Source organism: Heterodontus francisci, chromosome 49 (genome assembly GCF_036365525.1).
Source record: "Heterodontus francisci isolate sHetFra1 chromosome 49, sHetFra1.hap1, whole genome shotgun sequence".
In the NCBI taxonomy this organism is placed as follows: domain Eukaryota; kingdom Metazoa; phylum Chordata; class Chondrichthyes; order Heterodontiformes; family Heterodontidae; genus Heterodontus; species Heterodontus francisci.
In genome coordinates, this window is record NC_090419.1 from 11,252,215 (window position 1) to 11,273,046 (window position 20,832).

The window sequence follows — 20,832 nt, forward strand, 5'->3', positions numbered from 1 at the left end:
TGATCCTTATCCTGCTGAACAAACAGTAACTCTGTACAGTTACACAGTGAATGATCCTTACCCTGAATAAACAGTAACTCTGTACAGTTACACAGTGAACGATCCTTACCCTGCTGAATAAACAGTAACTCTGTACAGTTACACAGTGAATGATCCTTACCCTGAATAATCAGTAACTCTTAGTAACTCTGTACAGTTATAGTGAATGATCCTTATCCTGCTGAACAAACAGTAACTCTGTACAGTTACACAGTGAATGATCCTTACCCTGAATAAACAGTAACTCTGTACAGTTACACAGTGAACGATCCTTACCCTGCTGAATAAACAGTAACTCTGTACAGTTAGTGAACGATCCTTACCCTGCTGAATAAACAGTAACTCTGTACAGTTACAGTGAACGATCCTTACCCTGCTGAATAAACAGTAACTCTGTACAGTTACACAGTGAACGATTCTTACCCTGCTGAATAAACAGTAACTCTGTACAGTTACAGTGAATGATCCTTATCCTGCTGAATAAACAGTAACTCTGTACAGTTACACAGTGAACGATCCTTACCCTGCTGAATAAACAGTAACTCTGTACAGTTACAGTGAATGATCCTTACCCTGCTGAATAAACAGTAACTCTGTACAGTTACACAGTGAATGATCCTTACCCTGCTGAATAAACAGTAACTCTGTACAGTTACACAGTGAACGATCCTTATCCTGAATAAACAGTAACTCTGTACAGTTACAGTGAACGATCCTTACCCTGCTGAATAAACAGTAACTCTGTACAGTTACACAGTGAACGATTCTTACCCTGCTGAATAAACAGTAACTCTGTACAGTTACACAGTGAACGATCCTTACCCTGCTGAACAAACAGTAACTCTGTACAGTTACACAGTGAACGATCCTTACCCTGAATAAACAGTAACTCTGTACAGTTACACAGTGAACGATCCTTATCCTGCTGAATAAACAGTAACTCTGTACAGTTACAGTGAACGATCCTTAACCTGCTGAATAAACAGTAACTCTGTACAGTTACACAGTGAATGATCCTTACCCTGCTGAATAAACAGTAACTCTGTACAGTTACACAGTGAACGATCCTTACCCTGCTGAATAAACAGTAACTCTGTACAGTTACACAGTGAACGATCCTTACCCTGCTGAATAAACAGTAACTCTGTACAGTTACACAGTGAACGACCCTTACCCTGCTGAATAAACAGTAACTCTGTACAGTTACAGTGAACGATCCTTACCCTGCTGAATAAACAGTAACTCTGTACAGTTACAGTGAATGATCCTTATCCTGCTGAATAAACAGTAACTCTGCACAGTTACACAGTGAATGATCCATACCCTGAATAAACAGTAACTCTGTACAGTTACAGTGAACGATCCTTACCCTGCTGAATAAACAGTAACTCTGTACAGTTACAGTGAATGATCCTTACCCTGCTGAATAAACAGTAACTCTGCACAGTTACACAGTGAATGATCCATACCCTGAATAAACAGTAACTCTGTCCAGTTACAGTGAACGATCCTTACCCTGCTGAATAAACAGTAACTCTGTACAGTTACACAGTGAATGATCCTTATCCTGCTGAACAAACAGTAATTCTGCACAGTTACACAGTGAATGATCCTTACCCTGAATAAACAGTAACTCTGTACAGTTACACAGCGAGTGACCTCTACTCTGCACAGTTACAGTGAATGATCCTTACCCTGAACAGTAACTTTGTACAGTTACACAGCGAGTGACCTCTACTCTGCAGTTACACAGTGATCCTTATCTTGAACAGGGTTTCTGTACAGTTAACACTCCCCACCTGTCGTGCCTGCTTCTCCTGATCACGCAGCCACTGCAGGTATGACTCGCGAGCCACTTGTTCCTCAATGGCTTCGTTCGTTGCCTCCCAGTCCGTGGCCCGTTTTTTGTCTTCTAGCATCTGCTGCTCGATCCATGACTCCTCTGAGGTTTTGATGGCGTTCTTCATCAGCGACTGGTCTGCGGACTGTGGGAAACAAGATGTGAGTGGCAGGGTCTCGGCGAGGCTAAATGTTCGGGATGGGGGTGGGGGCCCGGGGGAGGGGAGAGTCCGCAAAAGGCTAAACACAGCATGTGCCGCAAAATTATCTGTGCCGAGCCATGGGGATTAGCAAGGTACCAAGCTTCCATCCTGGGTCATGGCCAAGTTAGCATTAAGGATGCGCAATTGACCTCAGTATCACGGAATTGTTACAGTGCAGGAGGCCATTCGGCCCATCGTGTCCGCACCGACTCTCTGAAAGAGAAATTCCCTCAGTTCCATTCCCCCGCCTTCTCCCCAATAACCCTGCACATTCTTCCTTTCCATATAACAGTCTAATCCCTTTTTGAATGCTTCAATTGAACCTGCCTCCACCACATTCTCAGGCAGCGCGTTCCTGACCTTAACCACTCGCTGTATGAAAAAGTTTTTCCTCATGTCTATTTTGCTTCTCTTACCAAATACTTTAAATCTATTCCCTCTCGTTCTCGATCCTTTCACGAGTGGGAACAGTTTCTCTCCATCTACTCTGTCCAGACCCCTCATGATTTTGAATACCTCTATCAAATCACCTCTCAGCCTTCTCTTCTCCAAGGAAAACATTCCTAACTTCTCCAATCTATCTGCATGACTTTAGTTCCTCATCCCTGGAACCATTCTCGTGAATCTTTTCTGTACTCTCTCCAATGCCCTCACGTCTTTCCTAAAGTGCGGCGTCCAGAATTGGACACAATACTCCAGCTGAGACCAAACTAGTGGCTTATACAAGTTCAACATAACCTCCTTGCTCTTGTAATCTATACCCCTACTAATAAAGCCCAAGCTATTGTATGCTTTACTAACCACTCTCAACCTGGCCTGCCACCTTCAATGACTTATACATATACGCCCAGGTCCCTCTGCTCTGCACCCCCTTTAGAATTGTACCCTTTATTCTGTATTGTTTCTCCATGTTCTTCCTACCAAAATTTATCACTTCACATTTCTCTGCATTGAACTTCATCTGCCACCTGTCTGCCCATTCCACCAACTTTATGTCCTTTTGAAGTTCTACACCATCGTCCTCACAGTTCACAATGCTTCCAAGTTTCGTAACATCTGCAAACTTTGAAATTGTGCCCTGTACACCGAGGTTAAGGTCATTAATATGTATCAGGAAAACCAAGGGTCCCAACACTGACCCACGGGGAACTCCACCACAAACCTTCCTCCAGCCCGAAAAACATCCATTAACCACAACTCTGTTTGCTGTCACTCGGCCAATTCCGTATCCATGTTGCTACCATTCCTTTTATTGAAGGGAGGGGTGGGGGAAAAAGGAGATAAAAAGGCAGTACAGGACAAAAATGAGAGAGAAAGCCAGTCATTTCATGCTGGTTTCTTCTGACCTGCAGCTGGGAATTTACTAGGAGCGGCAAACTTGTTGCAATTACGCTCCAGGTGACCTCAGGATTGCCTATCAGTAATAATTAGATTTTTGAGGCCTTAAACAGAATGGAGCTGCCTAAACACCTCAGCAGCAGCATGTTGTCATTGAGTAACACTCCCAACAGGTATAGCAATAAGCGCCCAGCATCCAGCTTAGAGAGTGACTGACCGCCGTGAAACCCCACTTAAGAACTAGGTAACGAAGGATTCCCATTCCTGTAGCGCCTTTTGTGACTGCAGAACTTCCCAAAGTGCTTTTAAGAGCATAAGATATAGGAGGAGTAGGGCATGCGACCCCTCGAGTCAGTTCCACCACTCAATAAGGTTATGGCCGATCACCTGCCTCAACTCCACTTTCCCTCCCTATCCACATATTCCACAATTCCCTTAGTGCCCAAAAATCTAAAGGAATAGGGAAGTCTTGTTGCAATTGTATAGAGCCTTGGTGAGACCGCACCTGGAGTATTGTGTACACTTTTGGTCTCCTTACTTAAGGAAGGATATACTTGCCGCAGAGGGAGTGCAACGGAGGTTCACCAGACTGATTCCTGGGATGGCGGGATTGTCTTATGAGGAGAGATTGAGGAGAATGGGCCTGTATTCTCTAGCGTTTCAAAGAATGAGAGGTGACCTCGTTGAAGCAGGGCTCGACGAGGTGGATGCAGCAAGGATGTTTCCCCTGGTTGGCGAGGGTGCTCCAGAACCAGGGGAAACAGTCTCAGAATAAGGGGTTGGCCATTTAGGACTGAGATGAGGAGGAATTTCTTTACTTAGTGGATGCTCAGTCGTTGAGTATATTCAAGACCGAGATTGAGAGATTTCTAGATATTAAAGATAACAAGAGAATGGGACAGTGCGGGGAAATGGCAATGAGGTAGGTGGTCAGCCAGGATTTAGTTGAATGGTGGAGCAGACTCAAGGGACCAAATGGCCCATCCCCTAATCTCAGTCTGGAATGTACTCGACGGAGCATCCACTGCTATCTGGGGGGAGAGAATTCCAAAGATTCACAACCCTCCGAGTGAAGAAATTTCTCCCCATCTCAGTGCGAAATGGCCGATCCCTTATCCTGAGACTGTGACCCCTGTGTTCGAGACTCTCTAGCCGGGGAGTGGGGGGGGGGGGGAAACGGCCTCTCTGTATCTACCCTGTCAAACCCCTCTCAGAATTTTATACCTTTCAATGAGATCACCTCTCATTCTTATCTCTAGGTAGTTGGACTAACCTGACTGCTCTTTGAAAGAGCTAGCACAGACTGTACAGGCAGAATGGGTGCCTTCTGCACTTGTACTATTCTACGGGTCTACAATATAGGCCCATTCTACTCAATATCTCCTTGTAGGATAACAATATTTTGGAAGGGCTGCATCACATGGGGGGAAAAGCAGCAGCCACATCTGCGCACAGCAAGCTCCCAACGAGCAGTGACGAGAATGGGAGAGTTGAGGCAATACTCACGCCAGGTTTGAAGGCCGGGAGACCGAGCCCCACCCCGATCGTTGCCTTGTTGGGGTTCACCACTGAGTTGTAGTGGATGTTGCGGTGGTAGCTCACACGGATGGGCTCGTCCTCCGTCTGGTGAATGCCGTGGAACGTGTTTATTGGCTCTGCCGATGCAAGAGAAGACCGGTCAGCAGTGAGCGCCGAGAGGGAGGATGGGGGCGCCCGCGCGCGTTTCCGACAGCGCCTCTCCCCACTTCAGGACATCGCTCCAGCCAAATCAAGTACCTCCATTTCTTTGAAACGATGGAATGCAGGAAACGCGGCAGCTAATTTGCGCACAGCAAGATCCCACCAGCAGGAACGTGGCAATGACTGAGATCATCGGGGGGCAGGGAGAAAGGGGGGCCAGGGAGAGAGACGGACAAGGTAAGAAAGAAAGGAAAAAAAGAACAGCAAGCGAGCTGGTGGAAAGGTGTAATTACAGTACAGACAGTTACACGGCCATTTTCGATTGTAAATATGAACACTAATCTATAAGAGGTCTACATAGATGTGGGATATTTAAGATAGTTGAATAGGAAGTTGAATAACTTGGCAAGCAGAGTCAGCTGGAGTTGAGAAGAGCCAATGCATGGCACTACACCGCCACTAGTGGTGGGAGACGTCATTACAGTGTGACACGTTTACATAGCAAGCTTGCATCATAATTGTTTCCCCACCCCCCCCGAAAAGGCTCGATGACAGAGACACCTGAAGAAGTTTGATTAACCGGGGTGGGGGGTTCTGTGGTGATAGCGAATAGTCCATACCGAGATTCTCCTCCCCGGCCACGCTGTACTGGTACACCTCGACTGGCCGGTTGTACATCTCGGCCATGGCCTGCATTTCGATGTGGTTGCCATGGCAGCTGCTCATTCGCTTGCGGTTGATGTACGTGGTGAAGTCCTCGGTCACGTAGTTGGAGAAATAGTCTGCATTTTTCACCTGGAATTGGAGAATCGGAGGGAGTGAGACAGGAGGTGGTGAGGGGGGGGGGGGGTGGTCAGCAAGGTGAAGGGGAAGGATATCGTCTTCTTACCAGGTAGTCCATGCAGTGCTTCCTGACCACATCGTGCATGTCCTGATCTCCATAAACCTGGTCAGCTGAAAAGGGAGAAAAAGAGAAAGAGGGTCAATGGAGTGACCCTGGAGGTCAAATAAGTTAGCTGCGGCCTGGGAAGGGGTTCGTGGGACCGTTTTGTCCATTCCATGGCAACTCTTTTCCCCTCCCCCAGCCACGCGGCGAGCGGGAGAAAGAGACAGTGCGCGAGAGTGAGCGGGGGAGAGAGAAGCCCGTCACTCGACGACGGTTAGCTAATGCAGTCTGGAGGCCCTCAGTCCGGCAGGTGAGTCTCACGGGCACCTCTCTGCTCCCGAGCCCAGACACATTGGCATCGAGGCCGAGATTTCCACTGCCTGGTGTCTACACCAGGCTGAGTCGAGGGCTCCATACACCCCTCACTGAACTGACTTCCGGGCCTGACATGCAAAATACACCCCCCTCTCCCCCCATAACATTCCCCGGATACCCCCTGTAAATACTGACACACTCCCCAGAGACCCCCCTGTAAATACTGACACACTCCCCGGGGACCCCCCTGTAAATACTGACACACTCCCCGGGGACCCCCCTGTAAATACTGTCACACTCCCCGGGGACCCCCCTGTAAATACTGTCACACTCCCCGGGGACCCCCCTGTAAATACTGTCACACTCTCCGGGTACCCCCCTGTAAATACTGACACACTCTCCGGGTACCCCCTGTAAATACTGACGCACTCCCCTGGGACCCCCCTGTAAATACTGACGCACTCCCCAGGGACCCCCCCTGTAAATACTGACACACTCCCCGGGGACCCCCCCTGTAAATACTGACACACTCCCCAGGGACCCCCCTGTAAATACTGACACACTCCCCAGTGACCCCCTGTAAATACTGACACACTCCCCGGGTACCCCCTGTAAATACTGACGCACTCCCCTGGGACCCCCCTGTAAATACTGACACACTCCCCGGGTACCCCCTGTAAATACTGACACACTCCCCGGGGACCCCTCTGTAAATACTGACACACTCCCCGGGGACCCCCTGTAAATACTGACACACTCTCCGGGTACCCCCCTGTAAATACTGACACACTCCCCGGGGACCCCCCGTAAATACTGACACACTCTCCGGGGACCCCCCTGTAAATACTGACACACTCCCTGGGGACCCCCCCTGTAAATACTGACACACTCCCCGGGGACCCCCCTGTAAATACTGTCACACTCCCCGGGGACCCCCCTGTAAATACTGTCACACTCCCCGGGGACCCCCCTGTAAATACTGTCACACTCTCCGGGTACCCCCCTGTAAATACTGACACACTCCCCGGGGACCCCCCTGTAAATACTGACGCACTCCCCTGGGACCCCCCTGTAAATACTGACACACTCCCCCGGGGACCCCCCCTGTAAATACTGACACACTCCCCTGGGACCCCCCTGTAAATACTGACACACTCCCCGGGGACCCCCCTGTAAATACTGACACACTCCCCAGGGACCCCCTGTAAATACTGACACACTCCCCGGGGACCCCCCTGTAAATACTGACACACTCCCCAGGGACCCCCTGTAAATACTGACACACTCCCCGGGGACCCCCCTGTAAATACTGACACACTCCCCAGGGACGCCCCTGTAAATACTGTCACACTCCCCGGGGACCCCCCTGTAAATACTGACACACTCCCCGGGGACCCCCCTGTAAATACTGACACACTCCCCAGGGACCCCCTGTAAATACTGACACACTCCCCGGGACGCCCCTGTAAATACTGACACACTCCCCGGGGACCCCCCTGTAAATACTGACACACTCCCCGGGACGCCCCTGTAAATACTGACACACTCCCCGGGGACCCCCCTGTAAATACTGACACACTCCCCGGGACGCCCCTGTAAATACCGACACACTCCCCAGGGACCCTTTGTAAATACTGACACACTCCCCAGGGACCCTCTGTAAATACTGACACACTCCCCCGGGACGCCCTTGTAAATACTGACACACTCCCCCGGGGACCCCCCCTGTAAATACTGGCACGCTCCCCAGGGACGCCCCTGTAAATACTGACACACTCCCCAGGGACCCTCTGTAAATACTGACACACTCCCCGGGATCCCCCTGTCAATACTGACACACTCCCCAGGGACCCTCTGTAAATACTGACACACTCCCCCGGGACGCCCTTGTAAATACTGACACACTCCCCCGGGGACCCCCCCCTGTAAATACTGACACACTCCCCAGGGACCCTCTGTAAATACTGACACACTCCCCAGGGACGCCCCTGTAAATATTGACACACTCCCCGGGGACCCCCTGTAAATACTGACACACTCCCGGGTACCCCCCTGTAAATACTGACACACTCTCCGGGTACCCCCTGTAAATACTGACGCACTCCCCGGGGACATCCCTGTAAATACTGACACACTCCCCAGGACCCCCTGTAAATATTTAGGGCGGCACAGTGGCGCAGTGGTTAGCACCGCAGCCTCACAGCTCCAGGGACCCGGGTTCGATTCTGGGTACTGCCTGTGTGGAGTTTGCAAGTTCTCCCTGTGTCTGCGTGGGTTTTCTCCGGGTGCTCCGGTTTCCTCCACAGACCAAAAGACTTGCAGGTTGATAGGTAAATTGGCCATTATAAATTGTCACTAGTATAGGTAGGTGGTCGGGAAATATAGGGACAGGTGGGGATGTTTGGTAGGAATATGGGATTAGTGTAGGATTAGTATAAATGGGTGGTTGATGTTCGGCACAGACTCGGTGGGCCGAAGGGCCTGTTTCAGTGCTGTATCTCTAATCTAATCTAATCTAAATCTAAATACTGACACACTCCCCGGGACGCCCTGTAAATACTGACACACTCCCCGGGGACCCCCCTGTAAATACTGACACACTCCCCAGGGACCCTCTGTAAATACTGACACACTCCCCAGGGACGCCGCTGTAAATACTGACACACTCCCCAGGGACGCCCCTGTAAATACTGACACACTCCCCGGGACGCCCTGTAAATACTGACACACTCCCCGGGGATTCCCTGTAAATACTGGCACACTCCCCAGGGACCCTCTGTAAATACTGACACACTCCCCAGGGACGCCCCTGTAAATACTGACACACTCCCCGGGGATTCCTGTAAATACTGACACACTCCCCAGGGACCCCCCTGTAAATACTGACACACTCCCCGGGGACCCTCTGTAAATACTGACACACTCCCCCGGGGACCCCCCTGTAAATACTGACACACTCCCCGGGGATTCCCTGTAAATACTGACACACTCCCCAGGGACCCCCCCTGTAAATACTGACACACTCCCCAGGGACCCTCTGTAAATACTGACACACTCCCTCAGGGGACCCTCTGTAAATACTGACACACTCCCCGGGGACCCCCCTGTAAATACTGACTCACTCCCGGGGATTCCTGTAAATACTGACACACTCCCCAGGGACGCCCCTGTAAATACTGACACACTCCCCAGGGACCCCCCTGTAAATACTGACACACTCCCCGGGGACCCCCCTGTAAATACTGACACACTCCCCAGTGACCCCCTGTAAATACTGACACACTCCCCTGGGACGCCCCTGTAAATACTGACACACTCCCCTGGGACCCCCTGTAAATACTGACACACTCCCCGGGGATTCCCTGTAAATACTGACACACTCCCCAGGGACGCCCCTGTAAATACTGACACACTCCCCGGGACGCCCCTGTAAATACTGACACACTCCCCGGGACGCCCCTGTAAATACTGACACACTCCCCGGGGATTCCCTGTAAATACTGGCACACTCCCCAGGGACCCCTCTGTAAATACTGACACACTCCCAGGGACGCCCCTGTAAATACTGACACACTCCCCGGGGATTCCCTGTAAATACTGACACACTCCCCAGGGACCCTCTGTAAATACTGACACACTCCCCAGGGACCCCCCTGTAAATACTGACACACTCCCCGGGGATTCCCTGTAAATACTGGCACGCTCCCCAGGGATTCCCTGTAAATACTGGCACGCTCCCCAGGGACCCTCTGTAAATACTGACACACTCCCCGGGACGCCCCCTGTAAATACTGACACACTCCCGGGGACCCTCTGTAAATACTGACACACTCCCCGGGACGCCCCTGTAAATACTGACACACTCCCCGGGGACCCTCTGTAAATACTGACACACTCCCCGGGGACCCTCTGTAAATACTGACACACTCCCCGGGGACCCTCTGTAAATACTGACACACTCCCCGGGGACCCTCTGTAAATACTGACACACTCCCCGGGGACCCCCTCTAAGTACTGACCATCGCTCAATCGGCAGAGACCAGCGGACAGAGTCTTGGTTTCTCTTGCTCTATGGCGATATGTACAAACTTCTCAGAACCAGTCTTTGGCAATTTATCGTACCGGGAAGGAGGATGCAATGTTAACAGCTCGAGATAAACACACACTCAGTAGCCTACGAAATGAGGAGGAGTCAGGACAGCCAGATGGGGCTTCGAAGGAGGCAGGACAAGCCGATAATGCTGATTTTTAAAAAAGCATACGGAATCCTGGGCGGCGTAGCTTGGAGAATAGAATACAAAAACAAAGTAATTCTGCTAAACCTTTCCAAAACACTGGTTAGGTCTCAGCAGGAGGGCTGTCTTCATTTTTGGACTTTCGGGAGGGGTGTCCTGGCGTTAGAGAGGGGTGAGATTTACCAGAATGCTACCACGTATGAGGGGCCTCAGTTGGGGGAAGAGATTGGAGAAGCTGCGATTGTTCTCCTTAGAGCGGAGAAGGTTAAGGGGAGATTTAATCGAGGCGTTCAAAGTCAGGATAGGCTCAGAGAGAAAGTAAGTTGCCAGTATCCCACATCTCATCTCTAATTCAGAGACACCCTTAGTGTAAGAGTGAATGTCATAGCAAAGGAGGTTTATTCCTCCTGCCTGACCCCAATGGGAAATGGGAGGAGGGAAGGGGAGTGCGAGGGTGAGGAGGGGAAAAAAATAACCTTTTAAATTCATCGACTAGGGGTCCTCCCCTTACCCGGGTCAGCAATGAGTCAGGAGAAACAGCAATCACGCAAACACCTAAAAACTCTGGCAGTTTCAGAGTTGCACCTAGCTGAGGCAAGGGGAGGCGAGGCGAGGCAGAAGGGGAGGCGAGGCAGAAGGGGGCAGAGTCCTTCATGTAAATGAGACCCAGGATGGTTCAGGTTACAGAAAGTCACATGACTTTCCACACGCGCAGGCTTTTTTTAAAAACATATTTCAAAGAATTTCTGACCGCAGCCCTGAGCTCCCCCATCCCCCACCAAACGTTAACCCCTCGCTTGCCTGTGACAAACCGCAAGGGTCCTCTTATTCCTAACAGCTTGACCACGTGGTCTCTTAAACGGATGGGTGGCTGCGACAAACTGCATTCATATAGCGCCTTTAACGTATTAAAACGCTTCACAAGAGCATAAACCAGACAGAATTCTGGCAAAGCGAGCAGGAAAACAAACGGGCAGGTGTGATTTACCTTAAACTCAGCCTCTGTGCCACTTACTAACATCATGGCACGCAGGATGCCAGGTTTAGAGGTGCCCAGGGCGAATGGCAGGTGGCCTCACTCCCACCCCGACTCTGCTGGACGATATCCCCTCTTCCCCAGCGTTAATGGTCACAGGCCCACCCCACATCCCAGCTACAATCAGCTCACTCGCTGGCAAACCAGGAATCAAAGCCAGGCTCCCCTCCGCCCACACCCCCAAGCCTTGCCGCTCGGTGCTCTCACTTCCAATGGTGACCCGGGAACCAGTGCTGGGAAGTGCGAGCGTGGATCTGGTGGCAGGAGAAGCAGGACGGAGGCTCCAGCACGATGCCCCCCACACAGTCGAATAGGCCGCCCACGCGGTGAAGGGCCAGAGGGCTGGCAAGTGGGACAGGGCCCCAGGTGGGGAGTGGATAGGGGGCCTTCAGGACCAGGAGGGAGAGGCTGGGTCAGAGTCTTGGCACAGGCTGGAGAGGGAGTGGGGAGGGCAAGGTGCTGCTCCCACATGGCACAGGACAGGCAGAATTCCCCGCCGGCCGGGGACGGCTGCCAAAGGCGACTGTGTCCTCATTTAACCCTTCGGTTATGTTTATCTCTCCTGCGACTTCTGTCTTGTACGTGTGTTGGGTGCTGGGTGGGAGCAGGCAGTTCGAGCAGGAAGCCTCAGTCCGCAGTTTCCGGACCTCTGCTGCTCTGAGTAAAACTTCAATTGAGAACAGCTTCGCCAAAGCAAATAAAAACAAAGAGAAGCAGCCACAGCCCGAGCACAGCTGACAGCACCTGCTGCAGTGCAAAGGGGAGGGTCTGCCTTCCACTTTATTGGTTCAGGGCGAGTTGGAATTAGAGGGTGCAGGGCAGGGAAGGGGAAGGAAAGGAGGATTGTGCATTTCAACAGCGACTATCACAACCTCAGTATGTCCCAGAGTGATTCACAGCTGGTGAAGTGCGGTCAGTGTCGTAATGCAGGACACGCAGTGATGTGCACTCAGCAAACACCAATCAGCACTGGTGTGTGATGATTGACGAACAAATATTGATCCCAGGACAGTGGGGAGATCCCCTCCCCATCATCCCCCACTCCAGCAAGGCCCATGGGATCTTTTACACCCACCTGAGGGGGCAGACAGCGGCCTGGGGGTGAATGTCTCATCCTGAAAGATGGCACCTCCAACAGTGCGGCGCTCCCTCGGTACTGACCCTCCGACAGTGCGGCGCTCCCTCGGTACTGACCCTCCGACAGTGCGGCGCTCCCTCGGTACTGACCCTCCGACAGCGCGGCGCTCCCTCGGTAATGACCATCCGACAGTGCGGCGCTCCCTCGGTACTGAACCTCCGAAAGCGCGGCACTCCCTCAGTACTGACCCTCCGACAGTGCGGCACTCCCTCAGTACTGACCCTCCGACAGCGCGGCGCTCCCTCAGTACTGACCCTCCGACAGCGCGGCGCTCCCTCAGTACTGACCCTCCGACAGCGCGGCACTCCCTCAGTACTGACCATCCGACAGTGCGGCGCTCCCTCAGTACTGACCCTCCGACAGCGCGGCGCTCCCTCAGTACTGACCCTCCGACATCGCGGCACTCCCTCAGTACTGACCCTCTGACATCGCGGCGCTCCCTCAGTACTGACCCTCCGACAGCGCGGCGTTCCCTCAGTACTGACCCTCTGACATCGCGGCGCTCCCTCAGTACTGACCCTCTGACAGCGCGGCGCTCCCTCGGTACTGACCCTCCGACAGCGCGGCACTCCCTCAGTACTGACCCTCTGACATCGCGGCGCTCCCTCAGTACTGACCCTCCGACAGCGCGGCGTTCCCTCAGTACTGACCCTCCGACATCGCGGCGCTCCCTCAGTACTGACCCTCTGACAGCGCGGCGCTCCCTCAGTACTGACCCTCTGAGAGCGCGGCGCTCCCTCAGTACTGACCCTCCGACAGCGTGGCGCTCCCTCAGTACTAACCCTCCGACAGCGCGGCGCTCCCTCAGTACTGACCCTCCAACAGCGCGGCGCTCCCTCGGTACTGACCCTCCGACAGCGCGGCGCTCCCTCAGTACTGACCCTCCGACATCGCGGCGCTCCCTCAGTACTGACCCTCCGACAGCGCAGCACTCCCTCAGTACTGACCCTCCGACAGCGCGGCGCTCCCTCAGTACTGACCCTCCGACAGCGCGGCGCTCCCTCAGTACTGACCCTCTGACAGCGAGGGGAGTGTCGGGTCTGGAGTATGGGGCGCCAGTCTCTGGAATGGGGGCATGAACTCATGACCGTTAGTCTCCCAGGAAAGTGGAAGATCCACTGAGTCATGGCCCACGCCTTAAGGAAAGGTCATTAAAACCTGTATTACAAGTTATGCAACCACATAGAAAGGTCAAAGTAACATCAGGTGAATAACAGCCCCAGATACGGAACATCTCGGCAATTGCTGCACAGTCATTCTGCACTGACACCCGCCATCAGCAAACAGGAACTGCATATGGGTTGGCTAACAACCATCGTAGTTTGCATGAACACAGTTAACCTGCACTGGGACCATCTTAAAAAAAAGTATCCGGGGGTGCAGGGGAAAGAGAGAGAGAGAGAGAGAGAGAGAGAGACTGAGACATGGAGGGGACAGCAGATCTTTCTTCAGGTCTCACCCCGCTGGGGTCATGGATGTGTGACCGATTCGGCTCCTCCCTGCTCCCCAGGTGAGATTCACTGCCACGACTCAATGCGGTTCTGCCTGATCGGCACAGCACAATCCACTGTGCTCCAAATCATCCCCACACACAGGGACAGCCACTGGCGTTACAAAGCTTGACCACCCGGATTAAATCTATGCACTCAACTCCCCACATTTAATTCATAGACTCTTATTGTACAGGAGGAGGCCAATCAGCCCATCCTATCTGTGCCAGCCTTTCCAACTAATCCTGCTCTTTCCAATTGCCCTGTAAATTTTTCCCCTTCCAGTATTTCTCCAATTCCCCTTTTGAAAGTTACTATTGAATCTGCTTCCACCGCCCTTTCAGGCAGCGCGTTCCAGATCACAACAACTCACTGTGTAAAAAAAAATTCTCCTCCTCTCCCCCCTCTGGTTCTTGTCCCCGATTATCTTCAATCTGTGTCCCTCTGGTTACCGACCCTCCTGCCACTGGAAACAGTTTCTCCTGATTTACTCCATCAAAACTCTTCCTGATTTGAAGGCCCCGATTAAATCTCCTCCTTAACCATCTCTGCTCTAAGGAGAACAATCCCAGCTTCTCCCAGTCTCTCCGCATTAACTGACGTCACTCATCCCTGGGACCATTCCAGTAAATCTTCTCTGCGCCCAAAGACCTTGTCATCCTTTCTGAAGTGTGGGACCCGGAGTTGGACACATATCTCCAGCTGGGACCGAACTGGTGATTTCTACAGGTTAAGCATAGCTTCCTTGCTCTCGTAATCTATGCCCCTATTGATAAAGCCAAGGGCTCCACATGCCATTTCTGTTAACTGAGAGCTGGAAAGAGAACAAAGCTCACAGGGAGGGCCCCGAGGACTTTAAGCTGTAAGGATGTTTTTTGTGAAACTGAAACTGTGAGGTTCAGAGAGTAAAAACACAAACCCAAACCACCGTTAGTCACTGGGAAAAAAAACAAGCTGCTATTGTTCAACAAGCATGTGCAAGGGTTAAGCTTGGGTTTCGTTCCATCGCTCGCTGTTTCGGGAGCTTGGGGAAAATGCGGAGGCTGCAGAAGTGTGAGAAGATTCTCCACTGAAGCACTGGGGAGGGAAGGTGCGTTAAGGCACTACCTGAGGAAGGATACATCAGCCTCGGGGAGGGTTCAACACAAATTCACCAGAATGATACCGGGGCTGAAAGGGTTAAATTACGAGGACAGGTTACACTGACTGGGTTTGTATTCCCTCGAGTGTAGGAGATTAAGGGGGTGATCTAATCGAGGGGTTTAAGATGATTGAAGGACTCGATCGGGTTGATCGAGAGAAACTATTTCCTCTGGTGGGGGGGGGGGGGGGGGGGGGGGGGAAAAAAAGAGTCCAGAACAAGGGGGCAGAACCTTAAAATCCGAGCCAGGCCGTTCAGGGGGTGATGTGAGGAAGCACTTCTTCACACAAAGGGGAGTGGAAATCTGGAACTCTCTCCCCCCCAGAAAGCTGTAGAGGCCGGGGGTGGGGGGCGGGGTGGTCAACTGGGAATTTCAAACCAGGGTAAAGGCCGGGTAAAAGAACCTGACCGAACCATAGCGGACCCGGCCCGAGTCCCTCCGATGTTGCCCCGAGCCGACCCCGACTTGACCTGACCATAAGAACTAGGAGCAGGAGTAGGCGTTCCGGCCCCTCGAGCCTGCTCCGCCATTCAATAAGATCATGGCTGATCTTTTCGTGGACTCAGATCCACTTACCCATCCCTTCACTTACCTTCCTGACACCGAACCTGTAGCGCGTGCGATAGGACATCATAGCGACGACACTCGGTCGCTGCGCAGACTCAGTTTGGTCCCGGACTCCCAGCTCAGGTAAGTTTTGTAAAATTTCAATACTTACTGTGTGTGTCCGGCCCGACCCGAGCCCGAAAACCGGACCCGGAAGAGGGGCCCGACCCGACCAGAACCCGACACATGTCGTTAGGACTCGTCGGGTTCGAGTCGGGAAGCAGGCCTTTAAACCAGGGGGCAGAGATTTAAGGTAAGGGGCAGGAGGTTTAGAGGGGATTTGAGACAAAGGTTTGTCACAGAGAGGGTGGTTGGAATCTGGAATTCACTGCCTGAAGGGGTGGTAGAGGCAGGAACCCTCACAACATTTAAGAAGTATTTAGATGAGCACTTGAAACACCATCGCATACAAGGCTACGGGCCAAGTGCTGGAAAATGGGATTAGAATAGTTAGGTGCTTGATGGCCAGCACAGACACGATGGACCGAACAGCCTGTTTCTGTGCTGTGTAACTATGACCTGGGCCACATAATCTAGGCCTGACACTCACCCAGGGTCAGTGCCGAGGGAGCGCCGCACTGTCGGAGGGTCAGTGCCGAGGGAGCGCCGCACTGTCGGAGGGTCAGTGCCGAGGGAGCGCCGCACTGTCGGAGGGTCAGTGCCGAGGGAGCGCCGCACTGTCGGAGGGTCAGTGCCGAGGGAGCGCCGCACTGTCGGAGGGTCAGTGCCGAGGGAGCGCCGCACTGTCGGAGGGTCAGTGCCGAGGGAGCGCCGCACTGTCGGAGGGTCAGTGCCGAGGGAGCGCCGCACTGTCGGAGGGTCAGTGCCGAGGGGAGCGCCGCACTGTCGGAGGGTCAGTGCCGAGGGGAGCGCCGCACTGTCGGAGGGTCAGTGCCGAGGGAGCGCCGCACTGTCGGAGGGTCAGTGCCGAGGGAGCGCCGCACTGTCGGAGGGTCAGTGCCGAGGGAGCGCCGCACTGTCGGAGGGTCAGTGCCGAGGGAGCGCCGCACTGTCGGAGGGTCAGTGCCGAGGGAGCGCCGCACTGTCGGAGGGTCAGTGCCGAGGGAGCGCCGCACTGTCGGAGGGTCAGTGCCGAGGGAGCGCCGCACTGTCGGAGGGTCAATGCCGAGGGAGTGCCGCACTGTCGGAGGGTCAGTGCCGAGGGAGCGCCGCACTGTCGGAGGGTCAGTGCCGAGGGATGAGACGTTAAACCCGAGGTCCCCGTCTGCCCCCTCAGATTGTTGCAGAGGGGTCCCACAGCCACTATTGGAGGAAGAAGATGGGGGTAGCAGGGTTGGAGGGGAGTGCTCCCCGGTGCCAATGTTGCTCCCTCAAACCAACGCCAAATAAAGCCTGGATCAGTGACAGCGGGTGGGATCTTGCTGTGCACAGACTTGACTGCGTAGGAAGTCCAGTGAACGTTCCCATCATGCTGCTGCAAAAAATGATGCTTCTCTGCCCCATCCCCTCCCCAAGGCACATGCGTGCAGTCTGCATTGAGGGGGCTCGGGGGCTCCCTCAGTGACCCCCCCACCCCACAGGCAGTGAAGGAGCTTGTCCCTGTGTTCACTCATCATCAGGTCCAACCTCACCCCTCCCCAATGATGCCCTTCTCCAGAAACCACATCAAATTCCACTGACAGGCGTGGCACGACGTGACTCAGCAGTAAAGGGTTGACACAGCACTCAGTGCCGCTGTTCCCTCCCTCCTTCTCCCTGGAATTGCAAGTCTAGAGATGGGCAGATATTCAAGGGCGGTGCTCATTGGCTTGACAGAGCTGGGCTGTGGGGTGAATCGCGGACAGAGCCGCACAGTGGCAGGGCCGTCCTTCTCGTCTCCAGGGAGATAAGTTATCGGGCCGTCGCAAGCAGGTTTTCCGAGAGTCAGCTCGCGTCTTGCTGCGTCAAGCTAGCCCGGGGTGGGGGGGGGGTGGTGAGGGCTGATATCTGCCTGCTGATCTGATGTGTAATTCCAGGAAAGGGTCAATAAGGAACAGAAAGAAGCTGTGTCAGTGCATACAGCCAGAATGCTGTGTCACGGGGCACACCAAGAGCACAAGCAAGGTTCAGCTGGTGTGTGTATAAACAGCAAGGAGGCACACACTACAATCCAGTGTTAAAACAGAAAGCTTCCTGATTCCCTGACTGGCCTTTCCCCCACAAGGGGGCTGAATGGCCCCGTTCCCAAGCCCCGAAGACCCCCGACCAAGCGCTGCCAAACTTCATCCTCTCCATCCTGACGTGCTCACTTCAGGAGCCCGTTACACACCTGGACTGAGACCAAGCAACTCTGTGCAGGCCAGGGGTTCACTCTGCCGGGCGCACGACATGTTGCTAAAACCACACAGAGTTGCCGCAGGGATATCAGGCCAGGGTAGAGCGAGGATTCTGTGTGGGGGGGGGAGGAGCATGAGAGCGAGCACGAGCGGGAGAGGGCAGAGGGAGATGGGCAGCAGGAGGGGGCAGGGAGAGATACGGAGCCCACCCAAAGGCTGGACTATCTCCCGGGACCCCTGCTGCACAGATCTGGACGGTTCTCGGCTTAACTCTCTCCCAGAGCTGAGTTAACAAGCTGGACCGTGCAGGGAGACTAGACAAAGGGCAGGAGTTACTGGGTTAGTAAAACCGAGTCCTGGGCTAATGACCCGGAGACAGGCGTTCAAATCCCACCACAGCAGCTGAGGGAACTTAAATTCAGTTAATTAATAAGTCTGCAATAAAAAGCCAGTCTCAGTAATGGTGAGTGTGTTTGCTGTAAAGACCCATCGGGAAGGAAATCTGACATTCTTACCTGGCCTGACCTACATGGGACTCCAGAGCAACTTGGCTGACTCTTAACCTCCCCGTGATGGGCGAGTAAGACGCACAGTTGTCAGGGATGGGAAATAAACGATGGCTTTGTCAGTAACACCCACGTCCATGAATGAATACAGAAACTCCTCACAGAATATCTGCTGACAGACAGCAACCACCATAGACCAGAATAGAATGTCCCAGCACAGAAAGACTCCACTCGCCCCATCTGCTCCCTGCTGGTGTTCCTGCTCCACTCCCTACTTCATCTCCCCCTATCACCATGTCCTTCTATTCCTTTCTCTCTCGTGTGTTTATCCAGCTTCCTCTTCAATGCATCTGTGTTAACTTGGATTTATGGAGTGCTTTTAACATAGCGAAATATCCCGAGGCATGTCACAGGAATGTTGGCAGAATTCGGACATCGAGCCTTTGGACAGACAGACAGAAACCTGGACAAAGAGCTGGGTTTTATGGAGCGTTTTCAAGCAGGGTCATTGGAGACCTCAGGGGGTGGTCATCCCTGCCCTTTAGCCAGTCTCTCTGGGCCCAGGTAAGGGTCCGAGGCTCACGGCTACGAGCCACAGCCACCGGCAAAACCAGTGAATTGTTGATGACGATGGTGGAAGAGCTGGAAACCCGAGGGACAACGGCTGCTTACAGGCAGTGGATCCCCTGGGAAGAGGAACACACACGAGGAATACAACGGAAAACCACCTCATGGGATTTTTCCCTAGTCACATGGCCCATTTCTCAGGGAATAGCTAGAACAAGCAGACCACATGAAGATAATCTATCGTCCCTCTCGCCGAAAAAACCTTCATCAAACCTTTCCCGCCCACCCAGCTCACGTTTACACTTCGCTAAAGTCTGGTGTCCCTACTCTTTCAGTCTACCTGGACATTTACCAGCCGTGTCTCAGTGGGTCTCACTTGTGCCTTTGAGTCGGAGCGCTGCCCCAGCACTGCCGGAGGGGCAGCGCTGGGGGAGCGCTGCACCGTCGGAGGGGCAGCGCTGGGGGAGCGCCGCACTGTCGGAGGGGCAGCGCTGGGGGAGCGCCGCACCGCCGGAGGGGCAGCGCTGGGGGAGCGCCGCACCGCCGGAGGGGCAGCGCTGGGGGAGCGCCGCACTGCCGGAGGGGCAGCGCTGGGGGAGCGCCGCTCTGGGGGAGCGCTGCACCGCCGGAGGGGCAGCGTTGAGGGTGTGCCGCACCGCCGGAGGGGCAGCGCTGAGGGTGTGCCGCACTGCCTGCGGGACAGCGCTGAGGGTGTGCCGCACTGTTGGAAGAGCCTAGTAAACATCCATTAATCTCGGGTTTGAATTTCCCAATTGACCCCCGGCCTCGACAGCTTTCTGGGGGGGAGAGAGTTCCAGATTTCCACTCCCCCCTTTGTGTGAAGAAGTGCTTCCTCACATCACCCCCTGAACGGCCTGGCTCGGATTTTAAGGTTCTGCCCCCTTGTTCTGGACTCTCCCTCCACCAGAGGAAATAGTTTCTCTCTATCGACCCGATCGAATCCTTTAATCATCTTAAACCCCTCGATTTAGATCACCCCCTTAATCTTCTACACTCGAGGGAATACAAACCCAGTTTGTGTAACCTGTCCTTGTCATTTAATCCTTTTAGCCCCCGAGATCATTCTGGTGAATCTGCATTGAACCCCCACCCTTTCCAAGGACATCACTGCTTTTCACTCAATTGGCTGAAGTTCTCAGTGAGAAGAGTAATGTTGATAAAATTTCACCACCTAGGGTCAGACAGGAAATGAAGATTCCTGTTGCAGGCAATGTGGGGTTGATCAGTCAGTCAACATTCAAACAGTTCCAGGCCAATTCCTTTCACGGAAAACTCACTGGAGTATAAGGGTGGGGTGTTGTCGAGCTCCAGTTATTGGTTTACTGGGAATTAGCCACAGGTTGTTTGTTTTACAAAGAATTTCAGCACAGAAACAGGCCATTTGCCCCATCTGTTCCACACGAGCCTCCTCCCACCCCCTACTTCATCTCCCCCTATCACCATATCCTTCTATTCCTCTCTCCCTCGTGTGTTTATCCAGCTTCCCCCTTAAATACATCGATACTATTCACCTCG

At 53.3% G+C, this 20,832-nt stretch overlaps 1 protein-coding gene across 1 annotated transcript in view; it reads right to left on the reverse strand.

The window, feature by feature from the left end:
* Nucleotides 1–20,832, reverse strand: part of otud5a (OTU deubiquitinase 5a) — a 78,738-nt gene that overhangs the window by 3,349 nt on the left and 54,557 nt on the right. Inside the window, exons 3-6 of the mRNA XM_068024306.1 lie at nucleotides 5,989–6,053; nucleotides 5,720–5,894; nucleotides 4,926–5,074; nucleotides 1,839–2,024 (exon numbers count right to left, since the gene is read on the reverse strand). Coding sequence (XP_067880407.1) covers nucleotides 1,839–2,024; nucleotides 4,926–5,074; nucleotides 5,720–5,894; nucleotides 5,989–6,053 — 575 coding nt within the window. The remainder of the gene's footprint in view (nucleotides 1–1,838; nucleotides 2,025–4,925; nucleotides 5,075–5,719; nucleotides 5,895–5,988; nucleotides 6,054–20,832) is intronic.